Here is a 20,548-nt window from a genome sequence, read left to right as displayed (position 1 = left end):
GGAAAACAGTATGGAGATTCTTCAGAAAATTAAAAATAAAACTAGTATATGATCCAGCAATTCCACTCCTGCGTATTTTCCCAAAGAAAACAAAATACTAATTAGAAAAGATACATGTACCCATATGTTCATTGCAGCATTATTTACAATAGCCAAGATATGGAAGCAACCTAGTTACCCATCAGTAGATGAAAGGTTAAAGAAGATGTGATCTTTATACCATTTGTGACAACATGGATGTAGAGGGTATTACGCTATGGGAAATAAATCAGAGAGAGATAAATACTATGTGATTTCACTTACATGTGGAATCTGAAAACAAAACAAATGAACAAACATAACAAAACAGAGACAGTGTTACAGATACAGAGAACAAATGGGGAGTTGCCAGAGAGGAGGGGAATAGGGGGAAGAAAGAAATAGGTGAGAGAAATTAAGAGGTATAAACTTCTGGTTGCAGAAAAAAAAAATGAGTCAAGGGTATGAAATGTACAGTGTGGGGAATATAGTCAATAACTAATATCTTTGTATGGTGACCTATTGTAACTAGACTTATTGTGGTGATCATTAGACTTATTGTGATGATCATTTTGAAACATATAGAAATACCGAATCACTGTGTTGTGTAACAGGAACTAAGATAGTGTTTTAGGTCAATTGTACTTCAAAAACAAACTCATAGAAAAAGAGACCAGCTTTGTGGTTACCAGAGGCAGGGGCAGGAGGAGGGGAATTGATGCAGACAGTCAAAAGGTATAAACTCCCAGTTACAGGATAAATGAGTACTAGGGATGTAATGTACAACATGACGAATATAATTAACACTACTGTATGTTATATAGGAAACTTGTTAAGAGAGTAAATCCTGAGAGTTCTCATCACAAGGAATTTTCTATTTCTTTAATTCTTTCTATTTCTTTAATTTTGTATCTATATGAGATGATGGGTGTTCACTAAACTTATTGTGATAATTATTTCAAGATACATGTAAGTCAAACCATTATGCTGTACACCTTCAACTTATACAGTGCTATATGTCAATTATATCAATAAAACTGGAGGAAAAAAATATCTAGCTCTCACCAAGGTAAAATTTACATTTGGCCTCCAGTCAAAAGTATCAGACTTGTAATGAAGCAATCCATGAGGAGGAAAATTTAAAAATAGAAACTGACCCAGAAATGACACAAGTGATAGAATTAGTGGACAAAAACATTAAAACAGTTTTGACTATATGCCATATATTCAAGAAAGCAGAGGAAAGATTGAGAATGTTAAATGCAGATATAAAATATATTTAAGAGACATAAATTGAACATCTAGAGATGGAAACTACAATGTGCAAGATGAAAAATAAACTACATGGGATTTACAACAAATTAGACAGTGCAAGAGAAAAGATTAGTAAAGCCATAGCAATACAAACTATCCAAAATAAAACTCAGAAAGGAAACAAAGACTAGGAAAAAATGAATAGAGCATCAGTGAGCTGTGAGACAACTTCAGGTGGCCTAATGTACACATAATTGTAGTCTCAAAGAGAGAAGGGGGTGCAGAAAATTTTTTTGAAGAAATAATGGTCAAAAATTTCCAAATTTGAGGGCTTCCCTGGTGGCGCAGTGGTTAAGAATCCGTCTGCCAATGCAGAGGACACGGGTTCGAGCCCTGGCCCAGGAAGATCCCACATGCCGCAGAGCAACTAAGCCCGTGTGCCACAACTACTGAGCCTGCGCTCTAGAGCCTGCGCACCTAGAGCCTGTGCTCTGCAACGAGAGAGGCCACCGCAGTGAGAAGCCCGTGCACTGCAACAAAGAGTAGCCCCTGCTCGCTGCAACTAGAGAAAGCTCATGTGCTGCAATGAAGACCCAACACAGCCAAAAATAATAAATAAATAAAATAAATAAATTTATTAAAAAAATTCCAAATTTGATAAAAACTATAAATCTTGAGATCTTAAAAAAAAGAGGAAAAATGGAACAAAGAACAGATGACAAATAGAAAACAAATAGCAAAATGTTAGGTTTACACCAAACTATATCAATACTTATATTAGCTATAAACCATCTAAACAATCCAGTTAAACGGCAGAGCTTAATAGATTTGGTAAAAAAGCAAGACTCAACTGCATGTTGCCTACAAGAAATCTCTGATACATAGTGAGATACAAATAGATTAAAAATAAAAGGTTGGAAAAGGATATTCCATGCTAATACTAATCAGGAAAGTTGGAACAACTATATTAATTTCAGAGAAATTAGATTTTAGAACAAAGACTATTACCAGGGATAAAGAGGGTCATAAGATAAAGTGGTCAGTTCATCAAGTTGAATTAATAGTACTAAATATGTATTGTACCTAATAACAGAGTTTAGAAATACATGAACCAGAAATTAATAGAACTGAAAGGAGAAATAGATCCACAGTTATAGTTGGAGATTTCAATACCTTACTTCTCAATAACTGATTGAACAAGTAGACAAAAAATTAGTAATGATTTAGAAGAGTTAAAGATTATCAACCAGTTGATCTAATTGACATTTATATGACATTCTACCCAATACAGCAGAATACACATTTTGTTCAATTGCACAAAGAACATTTACTAATATAGGTTACATTTTGGTCCATAAAATAGTCTCAATAAATTTAAAATTACTTAAATCATAAAAAGTATGTCATCTGACTGAAAGGGAATTTAATTTAAAATCAGTAACAGAAAGATACCTGGAAAACCCCTAAATATTTAGAATCATACTTTTAAGAAACTCATGGGTCAAAGGAAAAAATAATCAAAGATGAATTTAGAAAGTATTTTGTACTGATTGAAAACGCAACACATCAAAATTTGTGAGGTAGCTAATGTAATGTTCAGGGGAAAATTCACTAAATGCCTATATTAGAGAAAATGTAAGGTTGCACATCATTCTCCCCAGCTTCTACCTTAAGAAACTAGAAAAAAGGAGAAAATTAAACCCATAGTAAGCAGAAGAAATGAGTTAAAGATAAAAGCCGAAACTATGAAGTAGAAAAACAGTAGAGAAAGCTAATGAAATCAAAAGCTGGTTCTTTGAGAAGACCAATAAAACTGTTAAACCTTTATCCTGTTGGATCAGGAAAAAGAGAAGACAAGTTATCAATATCAGGAATGAAAGAGTCAACAATGCTGCAGATACTATAGTTTTAAAAATGATACATAAAAGAATGATATGGATTACTTTACATCAATACATTAGACTCTTAGATGAAGTGGGCAGATTTTTTGAAAGATGCAAGATACCAATGCCCACTCAAGAAGATATGAATAGCCTGAGTAGTCATATCTATTAAAGAATTGCATTTCCCCAAAGAAAACTCTGGGCCCAGATGACTTCCCTGAGGAATTCTAGCAGATATTTAGGGAAGTCATAATACCAAGTTTATGCAAATTCTTTTTTTTTTTTTTTTTTTCTTTTTGCGGTACGCGGGCCTCTCACTGTTGTGGCCTCTCCCGTTGCGGAGCACAGGCTCCGGATGCGCAGGCCCAGCGGCCATGGCTCACGGGCCCAGCCGCTCCGCGGCATATGGGGTCCTCCCAGACCGGGGCACGAACCCGTATCCCCTGCATCGGCAGGCGGACTCTCAACCACTGCGCCACCAGGGAGGCCCAGTTTATGCAAATTCTTCCATAAAATTCATGGAGGGAATACTTACTTCTTAACTCATTCCATGACAGTGGTATTGTCTTGATACTAAAACCAAATACATTGCAAGAAAAGAAAGTTACAGACCAATATCCCTCATGAACATAGTTGCAAAATTCTTTACAAAATTTTGGCAAATTGACTGCAACAACATATAAAAAGATAAAATACAATGACCAAATGGGATTTGTCCTAGGAATGCAAGGTTGGTTTAACATTTGAAAATCAATATCATGTACCGTGTCAATAAAGTAAAAACAGAAAACCATATGATCAACTGAGTAAATGCAGGAAAAGCATTTAACAAAATCCAACATTAAAAACTCTCAAAAAACTAGGAATAGAAGGTAACTTCCTTAATCTGATAAAGAACATCCATGAAAAACCAATAGCTGAAATCATACTTAATACTGAAAGACTAACTCTTTCCCTTCTGAGATCAGGAACAAGGCAAGATGTCCATTGTGAGTCACCACTTCTATTCAACATTGTTTTTGAGGTTCTAGCCAGTACAATCAGACAGGAAAAAGACTTAAAAGGTATCCAGATTGGAAGAGAAGTAAAACTCTTTATTCACAGATGACATGATTGCCTATGATTTCTAAAAAAAAAAAGAAAGAAAAAGCTACTAGAACAATTAAGTGCACTTAGCAAAGTTGTAGGATACAAGATCAATACAGAAAAGTCAATTATATTTCTATATACTAGGAAATGAACAGTCAGAAGTTGAAATTTTAAAAGAATACTATTTATAGTAAAATTAAAAATATTCAGTACCTAGGGTAAGTTTCCTAAAAGATACATAAGGCTTCTTTCTACACTGGAAGCTATAAAATATTACTGAGAAATTAAGGAAAACCTAAATAAATGAAGATATGTTGTGTTCAAGGATTGGAAGATTCAATATTGTTGTCAGTTTTCTCTAAAGGTATAGATTCAGTGCAATCTCAATCAAAATCCCAGCTGGCAATTTGTAGAGAGTGACAAGCTGGTTTTAAAATTTATATGGAAATGCAAAGGTCCTAGAACAGAGAGGACTTAACACCATCTGATTTCTAAAACTTATTATAGCTACAATAATCAAGACTATGATGTTGGTGTAAAGATAAGCAAATAGACCCATAGAATAGAAAATATGATCAATTAATTTTTGAGTTATGGTTCCAAGTCAGTTAAATGGAAAAAAGTTTAGTCTTTTCAACGAATGGTGAGGAACAATTTGAGATTCATATACAAAAAACTAAATCCATACCGTATATCATATATAAAAGTTAATTCAAAATTGATCATAGACCTAAATGTAAAGCCCAAATCAATAAAATTTTTAGAAGAAAGTATGTTTGACTTTGGGTTTGGTAAAGATTTTTAAGGTACAACACCAAAAGCATGATTTATAAAAGAAAAAAGATAAATTGGACTGTATCAATTAAGAACATCTCTTTGAAAGCCACCTTTAAGAGAATAAAAGGACAAGTCACAGACTGGGAGAAAATATTCACAAATCACAGTATCTGATTAAAGGCTTGTATTCACATTATATAAGGAGCTCTCAAAACTTAATAATAAGAAAACTCAGTCAAAAATAGGCAAAAGATTTGAACAGTTCACCAAAGATACATGGATGGCAAATCAGCCCATGAAAAGATGATGAACACCACTAGTCATTAGGAAAATGCAGATTAAAATCGCAGTTAGATACCACTACATACATGTTAGAATGTCTTCAGTTAAAAAGGCTTATAGTACCAAGTGTTAGGATGTGGAGCAACTGAAACTCTTACACACTTCTGGTCGGAACACAAAATGGTACATCCACTTTGGAAAACAGTTTGCCACTTCCTTAAAGACCTAAAATGTACACCTACTCTGTGCTTTAGCCATTCCACTCCTAGGCATTTATCTAAGAGAAATGAATGAATGCATATGACTACATGAAGATTTGTACCCAAATATTCATAGCAGCTTTATCTGTAATAGACAAAAATTGAAAACAATCCAAATGTGCATTAACAGGCAAATCACCCAAATGTGCATCAACAGGCAAACATTTAGCACTGTCTCTGTACAGTGGAATACTACTCAGCAATAAAAAGGAATGAACTATTGGTAAATGCAACAATGTATTTTATTCTCTATTACAGTAGGAGAAAGAAGTCAGGGGAAAAAGACATGATTCCATTTATACGAAATTCTATAAAATACAAACTCTTCAGAAAGCAAATCAGAGATTGCTCTGACGTGAGCCAGAGAGGAATGAATTTTAAAGAGACACAAGGAAACTTTTGTGGGTGACAGATATATTCATTATCTTGATTGTAGTGATGGCTTTATGGATATATATACATATGTCAAAACATACAAACTTGGGCTTCCCTGGTGGCGCAGTGGTTGAGAGTACGCCTGCCGACGCAGGGGACACGGGTTCGTGCCCTGATCCGGGAAGATCCCATATGCTGCGGAGCGGCTGGGCCCGTGAGCCATGGCCGCTGAGCCTGCGCGTCCGGAGCCTGTGCTCCGCAACAGGAGAGGCCACAACAGTGAGAGGCCCGTGTACTGCAAAAAAAAAAAAAAAAAAAACATACAAACTTACAACTTGTATACTTTAAATATATGAATTTTATTGTATTGTCACCAAATCTGTTTAAAAAATGTACTTGTGTGTTCTTCAACATTTATAGCAAGCTGTTTAAATTTCAGAAGCACATAAGGGACTCAGAATAATTTTAAAAATAATTTGTCAGTGATTAAGTTTGATGAGGTGGGGAAACCTGCATTGTATATATCAAGTTTACTTATAATTTTAACTTATTACAAAATTGAGAAACTGAATAAATGTTCCAATTTGGGCTTTCTGAAATTCTGAAGAATTTTTTAGAATAATAATGATCAAATGTTAGATTTAATTGTATTGTCATATTAGAACACTGTAATCCAACTGGATGGTAAATAAAGGGAGAGAGGGGAAAGAATGTTGAAAGAGCCCTAAGTATAAAATGGAGGAAGTCAACAGAATTCTAGGCTTGGGAGAAATTCTTATGATATTGTTTGGATGACTAGGTATCTGTGGTAGATAGTATTGAATAATGGCCCCCTCAAAGACGCCCTCATCCTAATCCCTGAGATTTGTTAATATGTTACCTTACAGAGTAGAAGGGACTTTGCAGATATGATCAAGGTTAAAGACTTTGAGGTGGGGAAGTTATCCTGTATTATCCAGATGAGCCCAACATAACCACATGGATTCTTAAGAAATGTAAGAAAGCAGGGAAACTTTCCCAGCTGTGGCCAGAGGGAGATGTGACTATAGAAGAATGATCAGAGAGATACAATATTGCTGGCTTTGAAAATGGAGGAAGGGGGGCCATGAGCCTAGGAACGTGGACAGCCTCTAGAGTCTGGAAAAAAGGAAGTTCTCTCCTAGAGCCTCCAGAAGGAATGCAGCCCTGCTAACACCTTGATTTTAGCCCAGCGAGACCCATTTCTGACTTCTGCCCTCCAGAACTGTAACATAATAAGTGCGTATTGTTTAAGCCATTACGTTGGTGACAATTGTTGTGGCAGCTGTAGAAAATATCTAAGGGGATAAACCTCAGAATAATGTTTTGCCAGAGGGTTGCAGTAGAAAGTGAACTCTGTGATACCAGAATAACTTTTTCCATTCCTTGGGAATTGTTTTCCCTTCCACATATCAAACTTCATTGTCCTATAAGGTAAAATATGTACTTATTCATTAAAAAGTAATTCTAAACATTAAATATTAGAGTTGGAATAAACCTTACCCCCTGAAATTTACAGATGGAGAAACTGAGTGAGGGCCAAAGATTCCAGAGCTAGTTACCAATGGATTTGAGTTTAAATTTAGGCATGGTTCAATCCTCTATCATATATACCCTTTAATTAGAAATTTGTTCTGGAAATATGGAATATATGAGTCATTCCAAAAAGGGTGTTTACTTAGGGAGGTAGACAAATCTTTATCTAGTTGGCAGGATTAATTTATGAGATTAATTTGTCACTTTGGAAGGTCCTAACCCTAACCCTGACCCTGAGGAGAAGGAATAAGTCATATTAACAAACTTCACTGTTCAATAACTAGATCTGCATGCAGAGGAGGTACCAACTCAGAATGGAGGGGTTTGGGAGATGGCAGGGTCACACCAAAAATAAATTTTCCTTATTTCTTCCTGCCTAGGATGTGTTACAGCCTTATAGATTCTGTTTCCCCCCAGACTTCTCCCCAAACAGGAGTCTCTCCTGTTACGGAACATCCCCTTGTTCTCAAAACCCAGTGCCCAGGCAGAGGCTCTGGTCGTCAAACTTGAGAGCAGCTCTCTTTCCCTTCTCTCTCCTCAGTCCCTGTCCTCCTTCCATACTTTTGTGGAGGGATTTAAGGTGACCAAGGGTTTTTTCCTTCTGTATTTAAGGATTTGATCACAGACACAAAATGCAGTTTATTCTTGTGCAGTTTTACTCTTGGACATATAATGGACCTTGGGAAACAGAGTGAAGCCATGTGTTAAACCTGCTTAATTTATGTTATAGTGCTTTAATGAAACTATAAGAGGAATGCAGTACTATACAAAAATGTTATCCTAGGTTTTTTCCTTCTGCAGTCCAGCTCTCTGAGCCATCTCTTCCTCCAGTTGCTATTTAGTGTATACTCAGAGATTGACAGCTAGGTGTGGTCCTCTGTTTTTGACTGCCCGTGTTTTAGTCAAACTGATATAATTAATAAGATAAACCTGTTATGTGTATGTATGCATAGACATATACTTACAGATGTATTAATTATGCTAGGGTTTTCTTGATTACCACTCCTGATTAGAGCAGAATATTATTTTTACTTTCATAGTTGAACACTTAGGTACGGTGTAATTCTCCAGATTAGATTTTTCAGAGTAGATTTAGAGAAGGAATACAGTCAACTGGTAATGATATTTCAGTGCTGATTCCTTATAGTGTCTGCTATTTTACCATCTTTATATCAGTTGCTTTTGAAAATCACAATTCATTTGCGTTTATCGACTGCCTCTTATATGCCATCCATTTACACTAGGTGTTGGGGGTTCAAGAAGGAATAGGACACATTCTCTGCCTATATACCATGTTTACAGACCTTTGCCATATGTTACCTTGCTGGCCTGTTCTTAGAAATCACCAGCAGACTTGGAATCAAACTGTTTGACCCTAATGAATCAGCTCAAGTTAATAATCTACCACTGTGGCACAGGTAGAAATTTAATTTTTCTATTAAAACATGAATGGAGACTCACTCCTACTGTGTTTACCCTTCCCAGAATGTAAGTTCCAGGGAGATGGAAATTATTTCATCTGTTCTGCCACAAGACCTAGTAACCAGAAGTAGGGCTTGGACGTTAAAAGTTTGAGAACCACTGTTGTACTTTCTTAGCAGTAACTGCAAGTGTACTTTTATCTTAATTCCATGTAGAATCTGATCACGCCCCAACGTGTACTGTCCCCCAGAGTTCTCTCCTGAGCACAGGCCTTGTCTCTGACTGCCTTCTGGATGTCTCACGAGCATGAACTCTGCTCAATCAGATTTTGCTTCCTCTGCATAGGAGGCACTCCAAAATGTTTGAGTTAAGTTGAACAGAAAGAATAAGTCCTGATGAGTGCAGCCGTGAAGTGTTTTCGTCTCTTTGTCCTAAGTTTTCTTAAAAAATCATGGAAGTAATATATACTTAGTGTTAAACTATTTAAATGATAAAAAATTTTATAAGTGAAAATCCCTTCTTAAACTCCTAAATCTCATTCTCCAGAGGTAACATTGTTTTAATGGTGGTTAAATATATTTTTCTTGTATATGTAAGTAAATATACACCATTTTCTTCCTAAAAATAGGATTATACTACAAATTGTTCTGCAGCTTGCCATTCGCTTAACAGTCCATGTTGGATGTTGTTCCAACTTTCATGTCATTATTAGAAGCTTGCTTATCTGGAATAGCTAAGATCTCGCCTGTTCCATATTAATATTTCCAAAGTTTAGTTGTCTTAACTCTAAGGAAGAACAATGATGAAAAAGACATTTTGGCATGTAATATGTAATATTTGCATAATTGTAAGCCAGTGCTCTAAAATGATTCTACACACCAAAATCTATAAATAACTGGGAAACATGGTTGGTTCCTGCAAGCAATTATGATATACCACATTGTCTGTACCACATGTATTATTATCCCTTTGTAACATCCTCAAGTGATGTTGGTTTTGTTTACAGCCGGGAGAACCAAATCATCACTGGGCGCTATGCATTGTAACAATACGTTTCATTTATTACAATGGTATTCTTTTTTAGTGGATGGGCATCTACAAAATCCTTTCTCAGTTCAGTTGTTTTGATGTTTTCGGTGTTTAGACTCTTAGCTCAGTGATTCTCTTTAGATTTATCTCATCCTTTTCAAAGACAGCATAATATTTTTATAGTATGAATTTGCTAATTTTTATTTAAACATTCCTCTTGAGGAAAAGCTTTAGAATACTTTTATTTAGCCATATTAATGTAGCTGTAACTTAAGTGGCTGGGGGGCGGTGGTGGTGGGATGAATTGGGAGATTGGGATTGACATGTATACACTAGTATGTATAAAACGGATAACTAATAAGAACCTGCTGTATAAAAAAGTAAAATAAAATTCGAAAAAATAAGCAATCTATAAATGTTTAATTGATGAACAAATCTATGCCTTTGTTCTTCCTACTCTTGAATCATTACATTTTTGTTTCCCTGTGACTCTTTCCCTGTGTATTTAAGCTTGTCAAGTTCTTTCTTGTTCTTAAGCCTTTGCTCTCCACTCCCCTTTCCACCAAAGCATTTACTGTTTCCCTTTGTAAGCCTAGTAAAAGTCTCAAAATTCCCACATTTTGCATCTTATACATTCCCCTTATTCTTAACTTTACACTCAGAGTATGCTACCTTTCTCTCCTTTCCATTTCTTAACTTCTCAACCTTTACCACTGCCCAGTGCCTTTGGGAGATGCTAGGGGATACATAAAATCAGCATTTTTTTTTCCTTAAAAACTTTTTAGCCAAATACTTATTCATAGGAGATGTCCCATTTTATTGTAAGTAGAATCTTCAGAAATATTTGAAAGATAATTGCATCCATAAAGTAAAGACATGCTAAGAAAAAATGAGCAATCAGATAACAAGAGTATATAGAAATAAATATTTTTAAAAATCCTTTGAACAAATTAAATGACACAGTGGGCATAGCTGACAACCAAATGGTGATCTAGAAATTCCATCAAAGGAGATCTCTTAGAATATAGAGCAAAAAGGCAAAGATGGAATTGAGGTGGTTTCTGGACCCTGTGTGCATATTAGAATCATCTGAGATGCTTTTTAAAAACACTGATGTCCTGACCACAGACCAGTTAAATCCAGACTCTGGGAGTGGGTCCAGGCATCAGTGGCTTTTTAAAGCTTCTCAGGTAATTCTTCTTTTTTTTTTTTCCCTTGGTTCTTTGCTGTACTTTATTGTTTTGTTTTTTTAACATCTTTATTAGAGTATAATTGCTTTACAATGTTGTGTTAGTTTCTACTGTATAACAAAGTGAATCAGCTATATGCATACGTATATCCCCATATCCCCTCTCTCTTGTGTCTCCCTCAGGTAATTCTAATATTTATCCCAGAAACATGTTTAGGAGACCTGGAGGATAGAACCAAGATGCCCAAAGTCTGTCTAATAAGACTTCTAGAAGCAGAGGACAGACAGTGAAGGAAAAGAAATATTAGTAGGAACTTTCCTGAGATCCTCAAAGACTTGTCTTCAGCATTTAAGGACCAGGATGTTAAGGCCCCTGCAGGAATGAAGGAAAGAAGATTAATAACACGTATATTCTGGTGATACATCCGAACCCCAGGAGTAAAGAAGATTCTTACATGTTCATAGAAAAAAATGGGAGCCACCTTGTGCATTCGGGAGGGAGGGAAACCTACCTGGCCTAACTGATCTGAACACAGCGTCTGCTCTGTCCCCCAGGTGGGGCTGTACTTAATTTCTCTGCTCTTTGTGATGCTGACCAGGCTCCCTTTGGAAGAGCTGTTCTTACAGTCGGTGTTAAGAAGGCAGTTTGCTCTTCTTTGTTCTCTCCTTCTGGCTGATCTCATCTGTGTTCTAGTTCAGTGATACACCTTTTCTTGTTTTCAAGCTCAGAGCTTTGCAGATTTTTCTGTCGCTCCATTGCCATCGTGGGGGAAGTTGATCCCTTAGTCTTTCAGCCCTTGGCATTTGGATGGTCTAATATTTTCTAGACCTTTTTTTGTTTTGTTTTAATGCTAATATAACTCTTTGCCTCCTACTTATTTAAGAACAGTAATTCATCCAAGTAAACAGGGTTAGTGAGAGGAGTAATGGTAAATTTGGTGTATTAACTTTGCTCTTCTTCACTAATTACTGAGAAGGAAAGTGAGTTTACCAAAGCATTGTATGTATCTGAGAGAGACAATAAAGGAGGAAATAATTTGTAGCAATCAAGGGGTAGCTCCATTTAGGATTCTCTTTCCTCTCCAGTCTTCATGATTGGACTTCCCAGAGTCTTTGGTCCCCGAAGAACTGATACAATAATCACTTCTGGAGGCTTGACTCAGAACTTTGGGATTGCACTGGAAATACAGAAGGTATCCTCAATTAAGGGGAAGGTAGGAGAGCTAAAGAGAGAACCATGGTTAAATGTACAGTGCAGTGGCATTAAGTACATTCACATTGTTGTGCAGTTATCACCACTCTTCTCCAGAACTTTTTCATCTTCCCCAAAAGACACTCTATATCCATTAAACAACCACTCTATTCTCTGCTACCCTCAGCCCCTGGTAATCTCTGTTCTACTTTCTGTGTCTATAAATTTTCTAAAAATATTTATTTATTTATTTGGTTGGTTGGTTGGTTGACTGGTTGTGCAGGGTGTTAGTTGCGGCAGGCGGGCTCCTTAGTTGTGGCATGCAAACTCTTAGTGGCGGCATGCATGTGAGATCTAGTTCCCTGACCAGGGATCGAACCTGGGCCCCCTGCATTGGGAGTGTGGAGTCTTATCCACTGTACCACCAGGGAAGTCCCTGTCTCTATAAATTTGCCTATTCTAAGTACCTCATATAAGTAGACTCATACAATATTTGTCCTTTTGTGTCTTGCTTATTTCACTTAACATAATGTTTTCAAGTTCATCCATGTTTAGCATGTATCAGAATTTCATTCCTTTTTATGGAATAATATTCATTTTAATAATAACATATAATACATATTGCACACACACCGTATTTTATTTATGGACACTTGGATTTTTTCCACCTTTTGGCTTTTGTGAATACTACTACTGTATCTGTTTGAGTCTCTGGTTTTGCTTCTTTGGGGTACATACCTAGGAGTGGAATAGCTGGATCATATGGTGATTCTGTGTTTAATATTTTGAGGAACCACCAAGCCTTTTCACAGAGGCTGCACCATTTTACATTACTACCAGCAGTGCATGAGGGTTCTGATTTCTCTACATCTTCACCAGCACTTGTCATTTTTCCTTTTTTGATAACAACCATCCTCATGAGTGTGAAGTGGTATCTCATTGTGATTTTGACTTGCATTTCCCTTATGAATAAGGATGTTGAACATCTTTTCACGTGCTTACTGGCTCTTTGTATATCTTCTTGCAGGTTTCTTTTTTAAAGGAGAAAAAGTAAATGTATGAGCATATATAAGAGCGTTGTTCATCATCTCCCCATTCCGCACCCCAGTGTGGAGGAAGCAAATTAACTGGGGGAAAGTAGGTGAATAAATACAGTGTGCAGTTTCATATAGACATATAGTCTGTCTTTATATTTGATCTCGTTTCCTCTGCATGCATGTATATCTCTCTTTTGTGTGTGTCTTGCCTACAAATAGATAACTACTCCTGACACTCCTGTGTTACTGGACTTGAATGTTTGATAGAGGCCTGGGGTTGAAAGTAAATGAGAGCTTTCCAGTTCGCCCTTACATGAATATTTTCAAAATTAGGATGCACTTATACTGCATTTAGTTACAGTCCTTTCCTTGTGTTTTCTCTCTTTCTTTTGTGTTTTAATTTTAGGAGACTGAAAGCCTTTATGGCCCAGACATCTATGGTACTTAGAAAGAGTGCTGCTGTAATTTTGTAATTTTCTGTGTTTCTAACAAATTAGCCAGTTCCTATATTCTTTTTTGTCTTCTGTCTGAAAACTCTTCTGTTAGACAGTAGGATAATCTGTGATACAAGATATCTATATTTTAACAAAGAGAACAACTACAACAGTAGGTAATATACATGGTTAATTAGTGGATAAACCTTTAAAATGATTTCTCACTTGGGGGAATATGACAATTTAGTTATGTTAACTGAAGTTTTCAGTACACTGTTGATGAAATTTTAAGCTTAGTCTCATTTTTCTGTGATGTCTCAGGTGTTTGCTGACCAGCACTTTGGAGAGTGCATGCTTATCTGGCATGTCCGTAACAGAACGAACTGTGTGTTCCCTCTCTGAGGCTCTGGGCAGCAATTTCCCCCTTTGGACAGTTCAGGACAGTGAGCTTTATCATAGATTAATATCCATAGCTACAGAGTGCTTTTAAATCCAGAATAAACCTAGGGTAGGGGAACGAAGAAAAGGCTCTCATGAAAAAAGTGAAATTTTCTTAGTGTGTCTTACAGTTTTTTAGGAATTATCTGTTCTTACGGCCTTTTTTTCATGTAACATTAGATCAAGGAAGAAGTTTTTCTTTATTTGTTTTGTTTGCTTACAAAAATCTATACCCCAAATGGTATAACTGGAATTAAGGGGAAGTACTTGGAATGTTCAGTTTATTTCTTTATTCTTCCAGATTTATCTGCCTTTGAAAGTTCAACAGAGTTTTAGTGTTGTTTTTATCTTTGTGTTTTAATTAATTTAATGCGTGCTACCTCTTTTCACATGGACCCCATACTAGTCAGAGTCATTCTGAGATTACAAAGATTATTTGTATCCGTTCAAGTGTTAGAACCAAAAATGAAGAGCAAATTCCTTTATCAAATGAGATTTATAAAGTTTGCAAATCAACTTATACAAGTTCCCTATTTATTTAAATTTTAGCAAGCCATTGTTTCCAAAGGGGAGGGTTAGAACAAAAGAAAATGTTTTTTGATTGACAGTATTTTCATTTAAAAGTTTAGCTGATCTACAAATGACAAACATTCAAAAGAAAGGCATTGCCTTTGGATGTGTTGTAGTCATGCTTTCTGAATGCTCTGTTTTTAGCTTTTGGTGATACTTGTGCTCACACATGCTCTCTCTCAAATGATTTGAAAGTAAGTGGCAGACATCATGGCACCTCACCCCTAAATACTTCAGCATGTGTCTCCTAAGAATGAGGATATTATTCTGTATAAAACCACAATGCTATATCACACTCCAGAAGGCTAACATTATACAGTAATAATAAGGTAATGTATGGTCTGTTTTCCCAAATTTTCCTAATTCTCACAAAAATGTGCTTTTATAAATTTTTATTCCCCCTAATCCAGGATCCAGCCAAGGATCACACACTGCATTTGGTGGCTGTGTCTCTTTAGACTTTTTTAAACCAGAACAGGCCCGTTTTCTTTTTTTTTTAACTTTTTTTTTGTCTTTCATAACATTAACATTTTGAGGAGTCTAGGCCAGTTGTAGAATGTTCCACAACCTAATTTTGTCTTTTCTTCTTGATTAGTTTCAGGTTAAATGTTTTTGGTAGGAATACCACATGTATACTTCCCATTACATCACATCAGGAGGCATACGGATATTGGTTTGTGTTAATATAGAAGATGCAGAGTTTGGTCATGATGCAGATCACTTGTGTGAAGGGGGAGGTTTGTCAGGTCACTCCACTGGAAAGCCCTTTTTCCTTTTTTAATAATAAGTAATCTGTAGATTCCTGTTTTGAGACCGTGTAGCTGTCCTGTTCCCTAATAACCTTTCATTTGATGGTTTTAATTTGTTTATTGATTTACTCCAGGGTTTCCCCAGGGGTTTACTGATGGATGTCTATGTACCTGTAAAGCACCAGGAAATTTTTTTGTGTGTATGTATTTTTCCAGGGATATGGTCCAACACCTCCAGAGTGTTTAAAAGATCTTTTCCCTCTGTTTTTGAGGTGGCTCCTGCAAATTTCTATGCATCAGAGAGTGTTTTATAAGTGGTAGGTTACTAGAATTTGGGAACAAACCCTGTTCATCTAATTTCCCTAATTATCTTGCCCAGCATCACACAACAAGTAGGTACTTAATTTTTGTTGTTGTTTGTTTGAGAACGCTTTGTTCTGGCCTTTCCCTTATCCTGCGCCAAGCATTTGGATCTTCTGTGTTTGGCATAAAGTGTACTAGAAAATAAAGCAAAGGGCTAAGCCCCTGGTTTTTGGTGTTCTCTTTGAAGATTTGGGGGCACAGCAAAATTTGATTTGTGTCTTTGTTGACACAAGTAAATTTAGGTCAATTGGAAATGATTTAAAACACTGTATCAACTATATTTAGTTGTCTAATTATCAGTTGTATCAATAAGACATTTTTCACGAGTGTAAAATAGCACTTTTTAACTGTGTAGGCAAGAGGGTCCCACAGGTGACTTAGGGAGCCTTATGTCCATTATTAGCCTAATACTGAAATAGCTGTAGAAGTGATTAATTCTTGTCTTCCCCTGCTCAACCAGGAGAGCAGTATGGAATTCATCATGGCAGCAGCCAGCAAGGTGTGTTTTGTTTTGTCTTGTTGATTAGCCTGTTGGTATTTGCCTTGCATGAAAAGTGTCTGTCATTTAGGTGACTGATGATAATAATAAGAGTAAACATTGGAATAGTATACTTTTAACATACACATTATACCATTTAATCCAGAAGATCACTCTGTGAAAGTAGATATTATTTTTATTCTAATGACACAGGTAGGGAAAAAGCTTAGAGAAGTTAGAGTAAGCACATTAAACAGCTTGTAAGGAGCTCCAGGTTCCCTGACCTTTCTGTCATTCCAGTCTAAAAGGTAGAGGCATTCTAAGGAATCTAAATATGGACAAAGCATGGCCCTGCTCTCAAGGATCTTTTAAATACAACAAGTGTGTTGTCTTACGAATGTATTATAGACAACAAATCAAGGGGAGAGCTAAGGAAGTACAGAAAGGGCAGACAACTGCAAAATAGAAGGTCAAGTTTGGTAAGATGGAGGTAGCATTTGAGTGGGAAAAATGGGGATTTTATTTTTCTTTAATTTTTTAAATTTTTATTTATTTTTGGCTGTGTTGGGTCTTCGTTGCTGCATGCAGGCTTTCTCTAGTTGCAGCGAGTGGGGCTACTCTTCGTTGAGGTGCACGGGCTTCTCATTGCGGTGGCTTCTCTTGTTGCAGAGCACCAGCTCTAGGCGCGCGGGCTTCAGTAGTTGTGGCTTGCGGGCCCTAGAGCACAGGCTCGGTAGTTGTGGCGCACGGGCTTAGTTGCTCCGCGGCACGTGGGATCTTCCCGGACCAGGGCTTGAACCCATGTCCCCTGCATTGGCAGGCGGATTCTTATCCACTGCGCCACCAGGGAAGCCCAAGAGTGGGGATTTTAAAAAAGAGTGACCAAGAGCATGGAGATGGGAAAGCACGGGACTTGTTATGGGAGAAGAATTGGTCTGGTTTGGCTAGAGCATGAGCTGCATGAAAGAAAGTAGTGGAAGCTAGACCTGAAAGATAGGTAAGGATCATGTTGTGGAGGGCCTGGAATGCCATGATAGGGAAGAACCTCATTCCAAAGGAACTTTTGAGCAGGAAATGAAAAATGTGGCTCTAAAAAAGACCCAGTAATAATCATGATAAATGTTTACATTTTTAAGTTATGACTTTGTGCTAATCTCTTAACATTTGTTATCTCATTAATGCCTCACAGTAACTCTATGAACAAAAACTCCATCCATTTTACAGATGTGAAACTGAGGCTCAGTGACTAAGTTTGCAAATGTCAAACAGATATTGCTGGAGCTAGGACTCAGACTGGGGTCTGTCATTTTGAAAGCCTGTCCTGTTTTCCACTGTGATGTATTGTCATTTCTTTATCAGATCACCTGATAAGTTCTTAATTCTCTGTCAAGAATATGGCTGTAGGAAAAGGATGTTTTCAGAGTTCTGAAAGGACTACTTCTCAATGTGTAATCATGCTAAGGAATGTAATCACTATCAAACCTGACTTGTTCTGCTCTCTAATTTGGGATCAGAGCTGGATGGGAAATTGAAGAGTTGGATGATGTTTCATTTACATGCCTCATGACATCAGTACATGCTCATAGCAAATGTTTTTATTTTCCTTTTCAGTGTTTAACCTTATTGGCCCTTAGTAAATCTTGGGTCAGGTAAAGCTCAGTTCCTAGGGGCATTTAAGATGCATAAAGAAGTGATACTTTCCTAGCTAAAATATGTTTCTTCTCAGCAGGTTGTCTACTTATAAAAGACAATGACTACTGATGAAGCTGCCAAGAACAATGGAGAAAGCCCCGCAGCAGCTGTTGCTGAACAGGGAGAGGATATTACCTCCAAAAAAGATAGAGGAGTATTAAAGGTGAGGCCACAAGGATGAATGACATTTAGGGAAATTTGCTATCTGGAAAGATTGTTAATAAAAGTCTTTTTTTGTTTTTTTGGTTGGAGGTGGAGATGGATAATGTTTATAGAGGCTTACTAAGTACCAAACACTGCAGTTAAATTCTCATTTTGTCTTCATAACTGGAGGTTTATTTATTTATTTTATTAGTTTCTGCTTTATAACAAAGTGAATCAGTCATACATATACATCTGTTTCCATATCCCTTCCCTCTTGCATCTCCTTCCCTCCCACCCTCCCTATCCCCCCCCTCCAGGCGGTCACAGAGCACCGAGCTGATCTCCCTGTGCTATGCGGCTGCTTCCCACTATCTATCTACCTTACGTTTGGTAGTGTATATATGTCCATGCCTCTCTCTCACTTTGTCACAGCTTACCCTTCCCCCTCCCCATATCCTCAAGTCCATTCTCAAGTAGGTCTGTGTCTTTATTCCTGTTTTATGGAGGTTTATTTTTAATCCCAGATTATAGATGGTAAAACTGAGGGCCAGCTAGGTAAATTAACTTGCCCCAAATCATATATCTTAGTAAATGCAGATCTGGGGTTTAGGTCCAAGTTACGTCTGACTCCAAAAGGCTGTGTCTCTCTATTCTCAGAGTGTATAAATGGGTTATTATTTTAATATAATATTTAAGTATATTAAGGCTAGCTAATGACAATTCAAAAGACTTTTTTAAAAGAAAAAGAAAAGCTAACTTGCAGAGTTCAAAAGGATTGGTTTTTTACATACAAATAGAATTCCTGTGTGCAGTGAAGGTATTTGTTTGAGGTTTCATCAGAGAATATATCTCACTTTTGAATTAGCTTTCCTCCTTAAAAATACTTTTTTCATTCTGTAATTAATCATTTTTACATTTTTTTTATCTCACAGTGGTTTTGTGAGACAGAGTTCTTTTTGATTCTTCCATTTATGTGTGGAAGATATGTATGTGTTATTATTCTGTATAATAAAGAGAGGTTAAATGGTTTTAGTCATACTAAGTTCTTTTTTCTCCTACACTGTTGTTATGCGTTCAAGTTTTGTATAATTAATTTTTTTTTTGCTGAAAAGATTATCTTAAACATTCTAAATATTACCACTAAGCTGAGTTTTAATATCTCCTTGTGTTATCAGTAGCAAATGAGAATTCTTTTAGTTTGTTTTGGCTAATATTGCTTATGTGAAAGCTTTTTTCTGCGCCTGAATTTCTTCCGAATATACATGTTTTACTATTAGCTTGCTATATGTCAAGCCAAAGTTTGAAGACTTGAACCTGTAGAATAAGGGCTTTATGCTGTCTATAGCATAAGATGTGTATTATGATATATTCATTCAGAGGGCTTTTCAACCTTGTAGCTCTGTGAATTACTCATCCCATACTCCAGAATGCCTCTCAAGACATGAAATGTCTAGAAATGCAGATTCCCTCCACGGGAGGCTCAGGCTTCTAAATACTGCATGCAGTTCATGAACACGAGCACTTCTAGAATATTGTATGATTTCTTTTAGATTAACTTTTTTGAAACGTTTTTTACCCTTGAGTACTAGAAGGGCAGTAATGATTCTACTTTTTTTTTTTTTTTTACTAGCACTTAATATAATTTTTTAAACTGTAATTATTTTTTCCCAGCTGTATTGAGATATATTTGAAATATAACACTATGTAAGTTTAAAGTATACAATGTGATGATATGATACACGTGATATGTGTATCATGATATGATTCCCTCCCTCCCCTGGAGGGAATCTGCATTTCTAGGACTATAATCAAGTAACTGGGCATATGGGATGAATGGCTACCGTGGAGTCAGAGCTGTTCACATCAGCAAGTGATACTGTGGTATCACTTCCGGTTTCCCCAACAAGACAAGTTTAGTGCCTAAATCTGGAGCTGTCTTGAGGATATAATCTAGTCTCAATTCATTTTAAAATTGTAAACTCCAAAAAGAAATTTTATATATGATATGATACACTTAAATGTTTTGAAATGATTACTGCAGTAGGGTTAGTTAACCCCTTCATCACCTCAGATAATTATTTCTTTTTTGTGGTAACATTTAAGATCTATTCTCTTAGCAGCTCTCAAGTATATAATACAGTGTTGTTAATTATAGTCACCATGCTGTACATTAGATCCCAAGAATTTATTCATCTTATAACTTGGAAGTATGTACTCTTTGACCAACATCTCCCCATTTTCCCCTAGCCCCTGGCAACCATCGTTCGACTCTCTGTTTCTGTGAGTTCAGCTTTTTTAGATTCCACATATAAGTGATAT

The 20,548-nt window shown here is 36.5% G+C and overlaps 1 protein-coding gene across 7 annotated transcripts in view; it reads left to right on the top strand.

Moving 5' to 3' along the window:
- Positions 1-20,548, top strand: part of FKBP5 (FKBP prolyl isomerase 5) — a 107,326-nt gene that overhangs the window by 25,238 nt on the left and 61,540 nt on the right. For 4 of the 7 annotated variants that reach the window (XM_082637271.1, XM_082637266.1, XM_082637268.1 and 1 more), the window contains one exon: positions 18,120-18,248. In XM_082637271.1, the coding sequence (XP_082493397.1) occupies positions 18,144-18,248 (105 nt within the window). In that variant the 5' untranslated portion in view covers positions 18,120-18,143. The remainder of the gene's footprint in view (positions 1-18,119; positions 18,249-20,548) is intronic. The other 3 variants (XM_082637272.1, XM_082637267.1, XM_082637270.1) reach the window with 1 other exon arrangement.

Source organism: Mesoplodon mirus (genome assembly GCF_964341445.2).
Source record: "Mesoplodon mirus genome assembly, chromosome: 12".
Taxonomy (NCBI): domain Eukaryota; kingdom Metazoa; phylum Chordata; class Mammalia; order Artiodactyla; family Ziphiidae; genus Mesoplodon; species Mesoplodon mirus.
This window is presented reverse-complemented; position numbering and strand designations above follow the sequence as displayed.